Below are 18,780 nucleotides of genomic sequence, written 5' to 3' on the forward strand. Positions count from 1 at the left end.
CACCGTGCTGCCCCGGGCTAATCAATGTTAGCCACGTCCAGCTATTAGCGACTCTCACAGATTTCTCCATTAATAGTTGTTACATAAAAAAAAAAAACTATCGATGGATTATTTAATGTATGTAAGTGCGGAAAAAAAGACCATGGGATGACTTTACACCGCAATTACACTTTAATATGATTCAGTGATTCAAAATTACCACCATAAATATTACTGCACTGGACAGTAGGACATAACTTTACCTCTCAATATAAGACTTTAGGGCTTTTTCTACTTTGTAAATATATATTTTTTATGGAAAATGTATTTGTTTTCTTAAACAACTTCCATGTAATGTGACCCAGAGACTCACAAAGCGCACACAGCAATCTAAGAATATTCCCTGTGCACACATGGTGTAGCCAACAAAGACATGGCATTAATGTTACATCATTAAAGTTTTTATTGCTTAATATATTATTTTTGCCTGTTTTTAAATGACATTATTTAATGATTAGAAATACATCCTTATTTCAATCCAGCGTAACACAAAATCATAAAGTGCAAAAAGTGAGTATCTTTACTAAGGATAATACAGTACCAATCAATTCAGTGTTGAAAATGTGCTCATTCTTTAACATTACAACTTTTGTTTTATGCATTTCGAATGGACCCAAGCCGTAATGAAGATGAAGAAAGTCTCCTCCTGCTGCAGATGTTTTGTTGTTGTTGACAGTGTCAGATAATATTCGTCACCACAGAGAAAGACTCTGTTGTTGTAGTGCACAAACACCAAGAAAGATAAAGAGAGGTTTGAAAGTGTGATTTGTCAATATTACCAACCTAAAGTATATATTCAGGAGATACTGTTGAAAAATAGTGTGTTACCGTCTCATGTTTGGAAAGATCGGTTAAATTATCCTTGCTGAATGTCACACAACCAAACTAAATTAGCACTCCACACCTTTACAGCTTAAAATAATGCATCAGATTTAAGTAAAATACAAATTTATCACATTTATCAAATTAAGATTAATACATTTTCACATTTTCTGCGTCGATCCAGTCCTCATAAATCACAGGAACGTCCTCTTAAACTAAAAAAGTGATGCCTGTGATTTATGGGATCTGGAAACCAGGTTAGAAATATCTTTTAATAATAAATATATCACCTTAATTATACAAGAGCTCCTGTGTAACTAAAAAAGCTGCCTATTGCAATAATTCTATAATCATAGGCATAACAGAGCAAAGCAAAGACAAGAATGGTTGTTGTTGTGTAAATTACAGTACTTCTACAGCAATTAGAGTAAAGTAACATAATAAAATAATTGTGTATACATATATATATACCGTATATATTATGTGTGTGTGTGTGTGTGTGTGTGTGTGCATATACACACAAAGTAAAAAAAAGATAATAGCCTAGATGAAATAATCAATGAAGAAGACACCACAGCAAGCCAAGTCATTTAAAATCATATAAAACTATTTAGTTCTGTTCACCCAAAAGACTAGAATAAGTCGCTATGTCAGGTTCTGTACTGGAGCAGAGCACCAGTGTATAACAGGATCACATGACACGGCCCGTACGACATGTCGTCCAGTGGGATATAAACATGCAGGGCTACGTTGCACGGACGACAGAACTGCTTCACAGGTGGAAAATGAATTAGTTTTTCCTAGTTTTACCAGAAACTCTGCGTCTTAGATTTGCACTTTGAAGCAAAAGTTCGACGTTTTGGGAAAAAATGTTTATTTACTTTCTGTTGGGGAGTTAAATAAGACCATTAATACCACTCTCATATCTGTTAAGGCTATATAAGGCTACAGCCAACTTGTTACCTTAGTCGATAAGGCGATCCAGTAAAACGCAATTCTTCCCATTCATTTTGAAAGGGGGCAGAGTATTAGGCTGCGGACTCGGCTTTTGGAGAAATGCAACCCAATGTCACACTGCGAGGGCCACTGTGATCAGACTTGTCACAGTCTGTTTTGAGGTGACGTGAGAGTCCCGTACATTAAACATCCTGCCTCTATCGCTGACACAAGAAAGTTTTTAAAGAAAATAACTAAACAGAAGCAATGAACTTCTCAGGAGTTTGTCCAACAGCTGATTGTTTCCTGCTATAAGCTCCAGCACAGAGCTCAGTTCCTCCATCATCTCTTTTCTTTGTTTCTTTCTCCAAGAAATGAAGCTGCCTTCAAGTGCGGTCGGAAATGTCAAAATCTGACAAAAACAGCCTAATTGTGAGTGTATTTGTGGTGCATTAAAGGGTTAAAGAACACAACAGGGCGTCGCCATAAGTGACACTCCCATCACCAGAAAAACCTATGACAATTAGCCTGAGGCTGTGTGAATGCAGCCTTAAGATTAGAAACCGCTAGCCTGGCTCTGTCCAGTGGTAACACAATCCATCTACCAGCACCTCTGATGCTCACTGATGAACACTTTTTCTTTCTTATTTACTCAAAACAAAGTGTACAAACAAGCACATAACATGTGGATTTTGTTACTTTTGGACTGAGCCAGGCTAACGATTTCCCCCTATTTCCAGTCACTGTGCTAAGCTAAGCTAACCAGCTGCAGCTTCATATTTACCATACAGCCATGAGAGTGCTGTCGACCGTCTCATCTAACTCTCCCCAAGAAATCAAATAAGTGCATTTTCCAAAATTGTGAAACGAGTCATTTAATTTCACAGCTATGCGTATATGAGTCATGCTCTCCGCCTCAGCTTCTGTCTCCTTCATATTAACATGAAAGGATCAGGGTTCTCGTCATAAAGTGCCTGGTAACGTTAAGATTAAGCTCCTTGGTTAAATCAACCCAAAAAATACTGTAAGATCTGTACTTTTGGTTATTCTGTGTGTTAAATGATTCGATTATCATTTATTTTTTACATATTACAAATACTGAATTTTCACTTCAGACAACGTATTATCACACACAGTTCCCATAAAGCACCACACCTACAACACTTGGGTAACAAAGAGCATCCTGGGATTTCGTTTCCGGACTAACAGGAGAAAAAGGAGAATGAAACCCTGCTGGTTTCTTCCGTGTTTTTTTAGGAGAAATCTCCTTCTCAGTGAAAGTGTCATGTCTACTTAGTGCGGTTTGATTTCTAATTGGCTGTGCTGCGTGTTAAGGCCTGTGTGGGTGGCCCGCCTCGTCGGCCAGGTTGAGGATGTAGCCGGCAATGTCGTCCTCTGTTGGGATATCGGACATGACCCACGATTCATTGGCAGCAGTCACTTGCAGGCGACATATCGGACAGTTTCGGCTCTGCCCGCTCCTGCAGAAACACAAGAGAATGTATCATGGGTGACTAAAACAGCTCTGGAACAAATGTACATGAATTGAAAAATAGAGCTGCAAAGATGAATTGATTAGTTGTCAACTATTTAAATTTAATCGCCAACTATTTTCCAGCTTCTTGAAAGTGAATATTTTCTGGTTTATTTCCTCCTCTATGACACTGAAATTAATATCTTGGGGTTGTGAACAAAATAAGCCAGGACGTAAACTTGACTTTTGGGACACACATCAACATTTTCCCTTAATTTCTGACATTTTATAAACCAAACAACGAATCAACTAATCAGAAAACTAACCAACATTAAACTACAATAAAATTAACTGTATAATTGCGACCCTTTACAAAGCAATAGAATAATTCATCATTCATTCATCTTCAACCGCTTGTCCCTGTCAGGGTCGCGGGGTGGCTGGAGCTGATCCCAGCTGACATAAGGCGTGAGGCGGGGTCCACCCTGGACAGGACGCCAGTCTATCACAGGACACATAGAGGCGAACAGAGACAGACAACCATTCACACCTACGGGTGATTTAGAGTCATCAATGAACCGAACACCTGCACGTCTTTGGGCTGTGGGAGGAAACCGGAAAACCTGGAGGATACCCACGCAGACACGGGGAGAACAAATTCAAGCTTTAATCCACCACTTTACCATTTATCGATGCACTTCTGACAGAAGCTGTGTGCGCAGGGCAGAATAAGGTCGGCCTTCCCGTCCATGCAGATGCAGCACTCCTCCTCATCGGTCAGCTGCTTCACTCTGCACGGGCACACAGGGAGGAAAGAGAGAAAGGTTTGATTTGCATTTATGGAGGAAGGCATCGCTTGCTCAATAAGAATATCCTATTTTGGAATGAGAAGCCTGATGTTGGATCAATCTCGGAGTTAAAGGATTTACTCGCGGTGAACATCCTGCGGTGTTATAAAAATGCATGGAAATGTAAAAGTGATCCCCTCGGCCTGTTCCGGCTCCCTCTTTAGATGGGAATTCATCCAGACGAATAAAGCATTTCTACGCTGTACAAACAGGGTTCCCACACCTATTCCAAGGTCTAATCGAAGAACCTTTAAAGGTGCTTTTTCCGCTTACGGCTGCGGTCAATGATACATTTGTAAACATTACACACAGTACATACAGCTTACTGATTATTAATCTTCTTTGTCACATTAAATTAGATGTTATTGTGCTATCAAAAAAACTGATGTTTTGAAGGTGACAGAGGGAAATAAAATAAAATAATAAAATTTGTAGCCATAAAAACACCACTATTGGTATGTCTAGCTGCTATTGCCGCTACTCATCATTGATCATGTTTGTCATAATTATCATTTTCATAATCTATCACCTTAGCTTTGCTTGTTTCTACTATTCTGCTGTATTAACTGCCATAACATATCAGTCATATTCACATTACTATAGATATTATTATAGTTACTGTTACTCTTTGGCTGCTTGCATCTCTGGAAGTGTGTCTGTCTCTCTGTCTTTTGTCTGTCTTTGTCTTTTCTCTCCTTCTCTCTCCTTTTCTTCCTCTCTCCGGTGCAGACAGATGTGCGTCCTCCACAGAGCTGGGTCTGTCTGACGTTCCTGTCTGTTAAAGGGAAGGTTTTCAACGCCACCGTACTCTACGGGGGAATTGTTGGGTCTATGTTTATCATAAATAAGTCACAGAGTGTGGTCTTTACCTACTCTGTAAAGTGTCCTGAGATAACTTTTGTTATGATTTGGCACTATTAATAAAACTGAATTGAATAGAAATAATGTTTCATGTTTGTACGCAAACTTTGCATCCTACATAACCTCAATCTCAAGCACTTTATCTAAAAGTACTGTGCTGTGTTGGGTCCTTGGAGGTAACTGGCTCTTTAGATGTAATGTAATATGAAACACATTCATTAGAAAGGCCATCAGTATGTTTGTATTTAAATTATACTGTAAATTTCCACTAAAAACTTGTGAAAAGAAACATACAGTCGTGGACTCTTTAACTGTTTCAGGTTCCCCTTCATGTGCACCTACCTGCCCATCCACATGCTGGCCTGGCAGGACTCTGTGGAGGAGAGCTGGGCAGACGGGCCCTCGGTGGCGCCCTCCGCAGACAGCACCTCAGCAGCCTGGCTGGTGATGTCACGGTACAGCTGGATGAACTGGTACAGGTTCATGATGCGTGATGCTTCCACCATACCGTTCTCTTTGTTGATCTGAGAGGAGACAAAGACATTATACTGCATCGATCTAGAATATGTAGTTGGAGTTAACCAGTGATGGCGGTTTGGTGCAGAGTCGGTTTGGTTATAACTGGCACACAAATGATCCCTCAAGTGCTCCACAGTGTTCCCATTTAAACTAAATTACAGGATGACATAACCACGAAGGGCACAGGTGAAATACTGAAGGAAATATTAAATATTTCTGCCTGCAATAACTTCATACCCCCCTGATCCTCCATGAAGAACAATACTGACTCAGGAACAGAGAGAGAAAGTATGAGCTAGGAGCACTTGGCTTGTGATACCTTTGGTTATATTCCTCACACACAACATATACTTGGGTTTGTTGCTGTATTTCCCTTCACACAGTTTATTTTATAGATTCCTTGTTTAAAATAAATTAAGAAAGAACAGACACACAGAAAATGTACAAAAACAGTTATAATGCATGAATAAGTTAGCCACGCAAGACGATCCTGATCCTGTCACACAAACAGAAAATATCCTTTATCGACATGTTGTTTACTTTCTGAGCTTTGCTTCGATGCTGTGTTGATCTGTGTGGTTGATTTGGCCCGTATGTTGGTGAAAGACAGATGGTTTATCCAATTATCAGCCAGTATTTCCGCCCCTTCCCAAAAGAGTTCACAGATGGATATGCGAATCAATCCATCTGGCGGAGTGAGGTTTTGAAATGATTTCAGGTGAAAAAATGAGGGGCAATCACACTAAGAGTGCTGTTTTCTCTATCCTTGACTCAAATCCCGCCTGCAGTAATCAGCTCTGACACGTTCTGGTCCTTTTGAACATTACTCCAAGACGAAGGGGCAGCAGATTTAAAAGCCAACCTTATTCTGCTGGTTTTTCTTTTACCTGTGCATGTTCCAACATCTGTAAACTCCTTAACTGGTGTAACCATTCGCATCCGTCTCCAAACACATTTGTCTTTCAAACACAACATCTCTCTCTAACACAAAATCAGACGTGTGGGCAGATGCTCTTGTTGGCATGTTTGGTCTCACCTTGGTACAGAGGACTCTGACCACCACCTTCCACAACGCCGTGGCATCAGAACCTGGCTGCACCTCAAACAGCAGGTGCTTCTGCTGCCCAGAGGCTAGCTTGGCCGTACTGAGAGAGGGAGAGGGAGAGGGAGAGAGAGAGAGAGAGATGGGGAGAGAGAGAGAGAGATGGGGAGAGAGAGAGAGAGAGAGAGAGAGAGGGGGGGGGAGAGAGAGGGAGGGAGAGAGAGAGGGGGGGAGGGAGAGAGAGAGAAAGAAAGAAAGAGAGAGAAAGAAAGAGAGAGAAAGAGAGAAAGAAAGCGAGCGACAGAAAGAGAGAGGAAGAAAGAGAGAGAAAGAAATAAAGGAAGAGAAAGAAAGAGAGAGAAAGAGAGAAAGAAAGCGAGCGACAGAAAGAGAGAGGAAGAAAGAGAGAGAAAGAAATAAAGGAAGAGAAAGAAAGAGAGAGAAAGAGAGAAAGAAAGCGAGCGACAGAAAGAGAGAGAGGAAGAAAGAAAGAAAGAAAGAGAGAGAGAGATAGATAGATAGATAGATAGATAGATATAGAGAGAGAGAGAGAGCGAGAGAGAAAGAGAGAGAGAGCGCGAGAGAGAAAGAGAGAGAGAGAGAGAAAGAGAAAGAGAGAGAGAGAGAGAAAGAGAAAGAGGGTATGGTTAACTCAATAAACCGTTGTGTTTCATTTCTACTGCGGTTTGTTTTACGCAGCTCCACATATGATAAGATGCACCTGTATAGACTGGTTCGGTTTTTAAAGCAGCACAACAGAAACAGAAACACATACAGTACAGATAAGTATATATAGTAACAGAAATAAATAATAAGGAGGTACAGAGATGGTTTTCCTGAATTTTAAAGAGTGTTTCTGGTCCGAGCAGCTGCATGTTGTTTACTGTGTGCACTCTGCAGTCAGGGTGCTGTTCACTCGCTCAACACCGTCGTTTTTCCATCTCTGAGAGCAAGTAAGATCAAATTAAATCTGCAGACGCACGGCCTAATGCCTGGAGAATAAGATGGGCCAGTTCCAAGATGGTGGACTCTTACTGGGTACTAGGTATCCTTTCTAAATAACTAAAGCCAACATTCTGTCATTGCACAGTTGAACATCTTTAATTCCCATGTGTCCAGAACAGATTGTGACTTACACGTCGTTAAGTTCGGCCACTCTTGCCAGAAACTCCTCGTAGGTTAGGTAGCCGCTGTCCCGTACCAGTCCGGCGTGCTTCACCAGCTTCTCAGGCAGACGGTTCATCACCGCCTGACCTGAGAGCTGCCCACCCATTCTGGCAGCCGCTGCACTTAAGAAACAGCAATAGCAGAAGGTCGCTCTTCATTCAGTTCTGCAGAGCCTGGTGGGAAATGAACAGGTCAAAGTTGATATGGGTCTAAATGTGTTTTTTTATCTGAGACAATCTAGCCTCTACATGTGCATTTGAATCACTGGAAGGAACCAAATTACTGAACAATCTATCATCTTAAACCTGACTGCTCTCTCACCTAAATGCCACTAGAGGCCATGTAAAACAAACTACATGTGCATCACATTACGTAGCTTTAATTGACTTTTATAGCACTGATGAGGGTTATTAAATATCTGACAGGAGATGCTAATGAACAGCGAGCGTGAGATACCGTGGTGTAATACAACATATAAACTGTCAACATGTAGTGATGATTTGTGAGATCTAAAACTTTAAATGTCGACATAATAGAGACGCTGACTTCAATTATTGTTTAATTAGCACAGTAAACCAACTGGCATGTAAATGATCCTTCAAGTGCTCCCTAAACTCGACGGTGTATTACAGTTGAAATTAAACGGCAGAATGACTCAACCACCATGCGAACAGGTGGAGTACTGAGGGTTATATTTAATATTTCTGCCTGCGATAACTTCATACCCTCTTGTCCTCCAAGAAACAACTGAAGACTCCTGACTTCTGTACAGAGAGAGAAAGTATTAGATACGGCTGCTTATCTTATGATTCCCTAAAGCAGGGGTGTCAAACTGATCCAGTAAAGGGTCGTGTGGCTGCAGGTTTTCACTCTAACCAAGCAAGAACACACCTCACGGCCCTTTACTGGATCAGTTTGACACCCATGTCCTAAAAGATGTCAAGAGTCGGTTCTGTCAGTACCCTCCTCTCTCCCTTTTGTGTGAGTTTGTCTCCCTCTGTCTGTCTTTCCCTGCATGTGTCTCCCTCTTGTTTTGTTGTCTAGGTCCGGCGTGTTTTCCCCAAGCTACTATGGCAGGCCGACTGTGCCTGTTACGCTAATCACCTGAGGACTACTTAAACCCCGAGCAGGCATGCAGCACTGGACCGTTGTTATCCTTTCCCCGATCGTCCGTCCTTTCCTCGTGCCTGTTTTCCTCGACCGTCTCGTCCCTAGTTTTCCTGTTACCCTGTAGTGTTTAACGTTTTTTGTTTGTCATTTATATAAAACGTTTGTTTGTCCTTTTATCCCGGGTCCGTGTCTCCCTTTTGGTCCAGTCTCTTTGTGTTATCCCCGTACCGTTCATGACAAAGGCTTTGGTTATATCTTATAGCAGCCATGTGTACTCACATTTTCCAGGCAAAGCCTACTTAGTTTATTGCTGTATTTTCCCGTATACAGGATTTATTTTATTACTCGTTTAAAACAAGTTTTGAGCATGAGCTACAACCTGTCAGTTCGGGTCATATTTAGCACTGCTTCCAGTAGACCACACACACCAAAAACAATAATTAGAAATAATGACAATAATATTCACTAACTGTGTTCCCTTCACAGTGTGAATACGTAGCTTGGGTGAATTCAATCTCAATGTGCAACACTAATATTTTGATATATTTTTGTGTGAATTTAAAATATTTAAAAATATTGTATATATTGTTGTTCTTTATTGTTTGTTGTTTATTATATTGTTATTTTGTTCATATTTTTCTATATTTTCCTACAATTTATTGAAGTTCCTCTATGTCGGCTATCCACTTTGCTGCTGTAAAAAGGAAATGTCCCCTTTGTCCTTTGGACCAATAAAGGAAAATCTTATCTTGACAGCAGTATAACTTCATATCATGCTCTCATTTTATAAGTGTCTGTATTTTATCCTATAGTGATCGTGCAAATAATCCCCCGGTGCAGTGTTTCCCTTGGATACAATCTCTATTTTATGCACTTTTTTATGTTTTTATATCTTTATATTCACTGTAGATATGTGTGTGCTCAAGGTGTTTCTGTATGGTGTGCTTTTATATCGGTCTCATTGTGGCATCTCAGGTTACATCTATCTATCCGTCTATCTATCCATCTATCTATCTTTCTATCCATCTATCTATCCGTCTATCCATCTATCTATCCGTATATCTATCTATCTATCTATCCATCTATCTATCCATCTATCTGTCTATCTATCCGTCTATCTATCTATCCATCTATCCATCTATCCATCTATCTATCTATCTATCTATCTATCTATCTATCTATCTATCCGGCTATCCATCTATCTATCTATCCATCTATCCATCTATCTATCTATCTATCTATCTGTCTGTCTATCTATCCATCTATCTATCTATCCGTCTATCTATCCGTCTATCCATCTATCTATCTATCTATCTATCCGTCTATCTATCTTTCTATCTATCTATCTATTCATCTATCTATCTATCTGTCTGTCTATCTATCCATCTATCTATCCGTCTATCTATCTATCCATCTATCTATCTATCTATCCGACTATCCATCTATCTATCTATCCATCTATCTATCTATCTATCTATCTATCTATCCGGCTATCCATCTATCCGTCTATCCATCTATCATTTGCATCAGCATCGGCTAATTAAAGAACCAACGTCCACACGTCTGTAAGCAGCTAACTAGCTAACTGTTGACGCCATTAAAGCAAAACTCAATACAAATACAACGAGATTTAACATGTTACCCTTCACTGTGTTAAAAAAACAGCATTATTCTTGTTTTAAAAACACAAATCATTTCAGTAATTATCCACCAAAGAACCCCAATTCAAACCCAACAGCAGCAGCAGTTCGCTAACGAGCAGCAACGTGACGTTAAATAAACATTTAATGAAGCAGAAACTCTCTAAATAAAGACAACACGTGTGAATGCGACCCTCTGTCGAGCCGTGAAACAATTAAATAAAAACAGAAGGTTATTTGCTTACCAAACAGTGAAAAACATCAGAGTTAAGGGTCCAAACTTCACTGTTAGCTTCTGTTTGTGTTGACACAACAGGGGCGCCGTTTGATGACGTCGAACTGCGTCACTTCGTTTATTTATTTATTTTATTTTTTCATTGGAAAATAAATTAATTAATTTTAATATCATGGCATAGAAAACATGATAACAACACCTCTGAACATACATAGAAGGCGCACTGGATACAAATAATAACATACATTTAATTTTAAAAATTATTATAATAATAATAATAATATGAAAGCCAATAGAATAAAATGAGTGGAAATAAATTAAAAAATACATATATACATATATAAAATACTAGAAAATAATTTAAACTCACTTTTATATAATAATGAGTTAAAATTATTTTGTAGTTGCCGGGGGTACTTTACCGTGATTGTGTCTCTGGTCGTACAAAAACAAAAGTTCATATCCATAAAACTAAATTCTCCAAATCTCGGCCAAACTTTAATCCCTTCAAAATTAAATTTTGAGATTATTTTGAGTCTAAGATTTAAATCTTCAGGTATTATAAAATTATTTTTATATAAAATTAGGTACTATTAGTATTAAATGTACTTTAACTGCTGATATATTACAAGATTTTGTAATAATATAGCTAGCTTTTTAATTTTAATTTATTCGTATGCATCTATTTATGCTTTATTTATTGTTCTATTCTTTGTCTTTTTATTTTATTGGGTATTTAAGTTTACCTATATGTCTTAATTAAAGATTGTAATGTTCATTGAAAGGAGAAATGACTGCCTTATATAAATTGTGTGTGTGTGTGTGTGTTTGTGTGTGCGTGTGTGTGTGTGTGCGTGTGCGTGCGTGGGCGCGTGTGTGTGTGCGCGCATGTGTGTGTTTTACTGTAATGTATTCATCCTCGTGTTTATTTATCTTCTTTTTTCAATGTTTGTACACGTCTGAATTGTTGTATATGTTAAATTAAAAGAAAATGTCTTCTTAAGTTGACTTATGTCACGTCATCATAATGTAAGATTGTGATGTTAACTCAAAGGGAAAACGACTGCCTTATATAACATTATTTTATTTTATTATTTTTTATCCAAAATGTTCTATAACTGTTTGTGTCACATGATGTTTGAGAGTGTTTGCAAATAAAGAGAAAACGTATCTCTTTGTGGTCACTTCTGTTGTTGTTTTGCCCATTTTTGTTGTTATTTTGGGCATCTGTGACTGTTTTGTGTCTCTTTGTAGATGTTTTGCTCTTGTTTTTACCTGTTTTCATTGCAAAGCTGCATTTATGTTATAAAAGGTGCTAATCCATTATTATCATTATTATTATTCTCAAATTTCCAGGTAGTCAACCATCAATTCAAAGTACTTTACAAGCCTTATAAAGTGAATATTGGCAGCTATTTTAATAATGTCAAACTATAATTGTTTCAGACCGTTTAACACGATTTATATTAGGTTTATTTTCGCACATTTTAACAAAGAATTGGAACATTTATCACATTTAAACGAGAGCTTTCTTGGTTCAGTTAATAAGTTTGTGTAAGTTTTGTGTCGATCTTAAATTTGACCATCAGATGGCAGCAAAGGGCACATAACGAAATTAAGCCAAAGCTGAAGCCAGAGTCCATAATAATAATAATTGTGTCTCTAATACAGAATCTATGTTATTTATAACAAAGTCAACAGCATCCATTCAACATACATAAAGCTTTTTCCAACACAGATTCGATTACCTCCAGTTTGAAAAGAGTCAAATACTGTAATTATTGTCAAGATGTTGCCGGTTAATTGTCGATTTGTAGGAGAAAGACGACACAACTGAATTATTTTATTCTCACACTTTCCTGTCATTTTCAGGTCCTCAGGCTGACGGCCGCACCTTAAATCATGACGGAATAACAAACGATGACAGTCTGATGAGCTGTTAAAACTTTCCCTCCCAGTTTTTATTCCTTAAATATATTTTTAAGATTGTTTAATTTTAGATATAGGAAACAGTGTAGCGCTAAATTCATCATTGTTGCTTTTTTAGACTTAGAAACACACGCCACCCTGAATATTTTGCGCAAGTGAACGTGGTGAAAGACAGCTATCGGACTGAAACGCCATTTTGTTTTACTTAATTATACAATTTTGATGCCTGACAGAGAAAATCAGACTCATGACGTCTGTAACATGGTTATAAAAGTGCAGTAAAACAGCACATTTACTGAGTCAAGTTCGACATTTTGGAGAAAGTAATGCCTCTTTAAGGCGCTGTGACGAACAAAACAAAACAAGGAAGCAGCCATGTATGAACAATTTTATATACAGATTTAGGAAAATGAACATATGTATAAAGGCTCCATAGTGTACAGATTTGTCGTTTTAACACATCACACTGAAAACTTACAGCAGATCTCTGAACAACCCAAGAAAATATGGATCGCTTTGAATCCCGTAAACACATATTTGTCCAGAAGTAAAGTCCAAAATGAACTTGCATCCCAAATGAGAACTTTACACGGATGATGTTTTAAAACCCTCCTGTGTTACTTTTTAAACTGACTCACGGGTTGTGTGGTCCATAAACTGATAGTTCTTATGATGAGCCATTCTTTCTGACTGGCAGTGATGACGACTCGTACGCACTCGATGTCAAAGCCGATCTTGTGGTCCACGTTGTTGACCTCGATGCTCCCGCCTTTAAACTCTCCTAATGTGATGTACGACGTGCACTGCCTCCCCTGTTTAGTGTCCACAGACTTCTGTCCGACCTCCAGAGCTCCGTGGTGAAGAATGTCATTTTGTCGGTCCTCTGTGCCCGTCACTATTTTAATTCTGCTGATTTGAGTTGATTTACTAAAGATTATGAGGAAGAAATCTCCCGTGCACGGAGGCTTCCCCCAGAAATATTCATCGACAGTGCTGTAAGCCTTGGTGGCGTCATAGTTTTCAAAGACGTTGATGTTTGTGTAAAGGCTGGCAGGAGGGTTGTCAGGAATGTCTATGGAGTCTTCCTCGAAGTCGTCGTCCTTCAGCTTGTTCTCTGCTCCTTTGTAAGAGGAGTAGTAGCCCATGTGCTGGAACAGCGAGGGCTTGAAGCGGATCACGTCCTTCTGGGCCAGCAGACCTCTGAAGTGGATGAGGAGCCAGTCGCAGGGCATTTCCTGGTAGAACATGAGGAGGAAATGAGCCAGACGTGGCAGGTCTCTGGAGTGGTACAGCTTCCCGATGTAGCCCAGCTTGGAGAACTCCAGCATCACCCAGTAGGAACCTTCTCTGGAGGTGATCACCTTCTTCAGGGCTGTCAGGAAGTTCCTGGAGCAGCGCACGTCGTCCTCCAGCATCATGTAGAAGTGAGAGAGGTTCGTGCAGAAGTTGAGGAGGAACGCGTAGTCCACGTTCTGCTTGGAGCGGAAACGGACTCGGTCCTCCGGGTCGTTGTAGTTCCTTTTCAACCCGTCCAGAGATGGATAATACTGCTCTGGAGCCTGGATCACCAGGAGGCGTCCGGCTATGATGTGGTGGGCAAACTTCCTAGTGATTTCCTGCACCAGGTTCTCACACCAGACCAGGTCAAAGTCTGCCAGGTGGACCACAACGACGATCTCTTTGAGTTCCTCATAACTGGACTGATCAAAGATGGATTTGATCGTCTCCAGGAGGTAATTCCCCTTTTTCCTCTTGACAGACGACAAACCAATGGTGAGATACTCTGTGAACAGAAATCCCTTTAGTCACTGCACCAAAGCTCACGTCAGAGTAGTTTCACTGGGGCGGAAATACCTACTTTTGCGTGGCAAAGGAGTTCCTGCGAGGTAGCGATACGTCACATTAATGGTCCCAGAGAAATTGGACAGGTCTCTGAATGTGTGGACGTATCTCTCAGAGGTCGCAGGATGCATCAGCGTTTCTCCCAGCTGTCTTTTTTCTGCCTCCTAAAATTACAAATAACAAGAATGAAATAAAAAGCAAGTGGTGGAGAAAATATAGTGATCCTTTACTGAAGTAAAAGCACTAAAACCACACTGTGAAAATGCTGTTTTCAAGTACAAGACAAGGACAAAGTAGAATCTGGGAAATGTACTTAGAGGTAAAAGTACTCAATGCAGTAAAATTGCCCCTGTGACAGGAATTATATTATATCATATTTAAGAAACATAAACTACTATTTGTACATTGTGCAATATGCTATTACTACTCATGCATTAATATAAATGGAGGCTTTTACTGGTGTAGTTGAAGTAAAACACACTTTAAACGATTAACTACTGATTATTTTCATTATGGATTCATCTGCTTGTTACTTTCTCCTTTACTGGATTGACTGTTTGGTTAATTAGAAATGTAGAAAACGGGGAGAAATCTCACCAGCACATATCCATCGTCCATGTAAAGGTTGAAGAAGAGGAGGAAGGTGATGAGGAAGCCGAGGAAGGGGAACACGGAGCGTTTCCTGAAACACCTCATCTTGTCCACGGACTTCCACATGAGCCTCAATATCACTGCAGGAAATCAAAACAGAAATACGGTCGTTAAAACTTAAATAAGGACGCACAAGAGTGTGTACAAGGGCTACACGGTGTAGTGGTTAGCACTGTCGCCTCACAGCGAGAAGGTTCCAGGTTTGCATCCCGACTGTGGCCCTTCTGTGTGGAGTTTGCATGTTCTCCCCGTGGCTGCGTGGGTTTTCTCCGGGTTCTCCGGTTTCCTCCCACAGTCCAAAGACGTGCACGTGTTCGGTTCATTGATGACTCTAAAATCGCCCGTAGGTGTGAATGGTTGTCTGTCTCTGTTTGTCTCTATGTGCCCTGCAATAGACTGGCGTCCTGTCCAGGGTGGACCCCGCCTCACGCCCAATGTCAGCTGGGATCGACTCCAGCCCCCCGCGACCACGACAGGGACAAGCGGTTGAAGATGAATGAATGAATGAATGAAGAGTGTGTACACATGGACAGCTACATGTTTATTTATTTAACCCTTGTGGACACTTGGGTTGTGACATTAATATGGAGGATTAGTCGAATGTTCCTGTGAATGACAAAGAGCTCGTCGTCTGCTTTAATCAGGAGAACAGGTGATAAAAGACGATACAGGAACAACTAGATAATGAATCAATTAGTCAGCTAACAGAAAGCTAACCAATATAACGTTGTCTGTAGTCTAAAAGGTTACAAACAGACTCGGCAGTGAAAGGATCTGCTGTTGGATCAGGGTTTTTGTGTTTGTAGCTGAGCCAAACCAGAGAAAATGTGGTTAAAAAAGGTCGGTGATGCTGTTTATCTGGAGATAGAGACAGGAAACACGGAGCGACTGTCAAGTGTTGGTTCTGTCAGTGGCCTCCTCTCTCCCCTTTGTATGAGTTTGTCTCCCTCTGTCTGTTTTTCCCTGCATGTGTCTCCCCTTTGTGTTTGTTTGTCCAGGTATGGGTAGGTGCGTCCTTGCCCAGCTGAACACCTGAAGGACTATAAAGACCCAGAGCTGACAGGCGTGCAGCGCCAGACCGTTGTTGTCCTTCCCTTGGTAAACTCTTTGTCGGATTGGCTCCCGTTTCTCGTTTGTTGGTTTTGCGCTCCTTGTTGTTGGTATTGTATTAAGTATTGTTGTTGTCTTTTGTTTCTTTCCGTAGTTTTGCGTTCCTGTTTCCTGATCATTCGTTGTTTCCTCATTCCTGTTTTCCTCGACCGTCTAAATGGTAAATGGTCTTGTACTTATAAAGCGCCTTTCTAGTCTTCTGACTACTCAAGGCGCTTTCAAAGTGTTTGTCACATTCACCCATTCACACAGACATTGTGATGGCAGTGGACATCTACAGACCATCTAATCTAATGTAGGTTCAGTGTCTTGCTCAAGGACACTTCGACATGTGGACCTGGGGATCGAACCGCCAATCTCTCAAATAGAGGACAACCCACTCTCCACTGACCTACAGTGTTTCTGTTTCCCTTGTAGTTTATTCACATTCATTTGTGATGATTATTAAATATTTGTTTGTACTTTGTACCCCGTGTCCGTGTCTGCATTTGGGTCCAGTCACCCAGTGTTATTTCCCCACAGCGACGACATGTAACAAAAGTCTCCCGCTGGTTATATGACAAACGCCTTAACCACAAAATCAGCTTTCTTACAACACCATCTTGGACTCTGGGAAATGTTCACCATTTTTAAAGGCTAAACGATGAATAAAAAATAGGATGAATTAAAGTGTTAAAATAGCAATTACAATGCAGGAAGCAGAAGAAACTGTTAAAGCTCATGTAACTACCAACTGCCCATTCATGCATCAGGCAGACAAAGACATTAACATTTATTGGGAGTCGTGTTTCTGGATATCTGATGACAGAAAGTCCAATATTCGCCTTCGTTTAGCTCCGTTTAGCAGCGGGTCCAGTCAGGTCAGTTTTTATTAATACAGCCCACTATCACAAATTTGCCTCAGGAGGGGTTTCACCATCTGTACAGCAGCATGCGCTTCTCTCCACCAGCTCCTGAGGGAAATATCCGTTTTTTTAGCTGCTAAATGTTCCACTATGTTCACCAGCTAGATGCTGGGTTTGTCCGTCTGTCTCTCGGTGGTGAGCGGGTTGCGTTCAGAGGGTTTAGTTTCTGGAAACAGGTTTGATTAGAGTAATGTAAGAGTCAACCAAAACACTGAGCTGAAAGGTGCTAAAATGTGCAGCACTAAGGAATGATTCGCATCAACAGGTCTGTATGATATCTTGCAAAATAGGATGTTCTATTTAACGTTGTGACCGGATGTGGACAGCAGCGGTTAAAGTTTTCTAAAGATCTTCATCAAGGTAATCGTCTGTTAAGTTCCTATCTAACAAAAAGTGAGTTAAAACAACCGTGATTGATCACATGACCCATTAATGAAAGCACTCCTATTTGCTGCGTTGCTGAGAAATACGATAGTGTCTTAGTGTCGGCGCTTTTAACGTCGTTCCCCTTCTCTCTTCGGAGCTCCTGTCAGTGTGGAGCATGTGAAGGCATCACGCCGCATCATGCAGGTGAGAGCTGCCGATCCACTGAGCCGATCTGGGAGATGAAGTCCCAGAAGTGCCGCCTGCTGTTACATCGCACCGCCAAAGAGGCTGCGAGAAACAGTCATTCATCTTCGACCGCTCGCCCTGTCGGGGTCGCGAATGGGAGGGGGCTGTAGCCAATCCCAGCTGACATCGGGCGTGAGGCGGGGTCCACCCTGGACAGGACGCCAGTCTATCGCAGGCGCCGCGAGAAACATCGCATCTCAATTCTTACGGATTACAACTTTAAAGTTTAGGCAACAGAAGATGACTTAGGTAAGGATTAGAAAAAAGGTTGTGGTCTGGTTCAGTACTTCTGGGACACTTTTCCCCTCCGGATGAAAGTCCAGTGTTTTTGGATCCGTCCACCATCTCAACCATCCGCCCAATTTGATCTCTCTTTGCTCTGGACGTAATTTATACAGTAACACAGAAACTACGTGTAAAACACAAGAGTAAGAGTGCATAACTTGTTATACGTCTATATACAACAAGGACAGTGAATGAGAACAAGCCTGAGCTGGATCATAACTCACTATGAGGCCTTCCTTCAACATTACACACACTCATTCGACCCCTTGTTAAAATAGAAGTAATCGATAAGTGCAGCTTTAATTAAAACAATGATGAGTCGCAGGCCTTAAGTATCAGTCACAACCCTGGACGGATATCCATCCTTAATTAGGTTGTGATGAGGTGCTCAGCATGACAGATGTGACCATCGGCACCGACACGGAAGATACAGAAGGCTGATTTCAAGGTTTATCGGTGGATTAAGATGAATTATTGCTAATAAGGGATCGTTTTCCACCGTTAATCTAAGCGTTCACGAGGGGGAAGCGTCAGTCATCTGTTGGGTGTGTGCGCAGCAGCTTGATGCTCCACGACGAAATAAAATTCTCTTGATGGAGAAGAAACGCCTCCAGTCCCGCTCAGTGTGATATTTACTCGTAGTGTTGACAGTCTTTTAAGTAAAAAAACAAGAATTACTCTGTTCACTATCTGTCCTATTTGGCACCTCATGTAAAAAAACACGACTTATCCCACGACACCTTCCCTAATTCT

General features: G+C 40.6%; 2 protein-coding genes across 2 annotated transcripts; both read right to left on the bottom strand.

Annotated features, from left to right (window-relative positions):
* Window positions 1-233: 233 nt before the first annotated feature.
* rnf141 (ring finger protein 141) lies at window positions 234-10,767 on the bottom strand. The gene is made up of 6 exons (XM_083916238.1): window positions 10,704-10,767; window positions 7,678-7,881; window positions 6,536-6,644; window positions 5,323-5,504; window positions 3,955-4,062; window positions 234-3,278 (listed from the first exon to the last, which is right to left on the bottom strand). The coding sequence occupies exons 2-6, from the start codon at window positions 7,812-7,814 to the stop codon at window positions 3,128-3,130; spliced, it is 687 nt and encodes a 228-aa protein (XP_083772364.1). The 5' UTR covers window positions 7,815-7,881; window positions 10,704-10,767; the 3' UTR covers window positions 234-3,127.
* A 2,472-nt stretch (window positions 10,768-13,239) lies between these two features.
* Window positions 13,240-15,181, bottom strand: LOC310949761 (alpha-1,3-mannosyl-glycoprotein 4-beta-N-acetylglucosaminyltransferase C-like; the record flags this gene model as incomplete). Its single annotated transcript, XM_083917309.1, has 3 exons — window positions 13,240-14,405; window positions 14,481-14,628; window positions 15,062-15,181. 3 exons carry the CDS (start codon window positions 15,179-15,181, stop codon window positions 13,240-13,242), a joined length of 1,434 nt encoding a protein of 477 aa, XP_083773435.1.
* Between the last annotated feature and the right edge of the window lie 3,599 nt (window positions 15,182-18,780).

This window comes from Echiichthys vipera (assembly GCF_963691815.1).
Source record: "Echiichthys vipera genome assembly, chromosome: 7".
In the NCBI taxonomy this organism is placed as follows: domain Eukaryota; kingdom Metazoa; phylum Chordata; class Actinopteri; order Perciformes; family Trachinidae; genus Echiichthys; species Echiichthys vipera.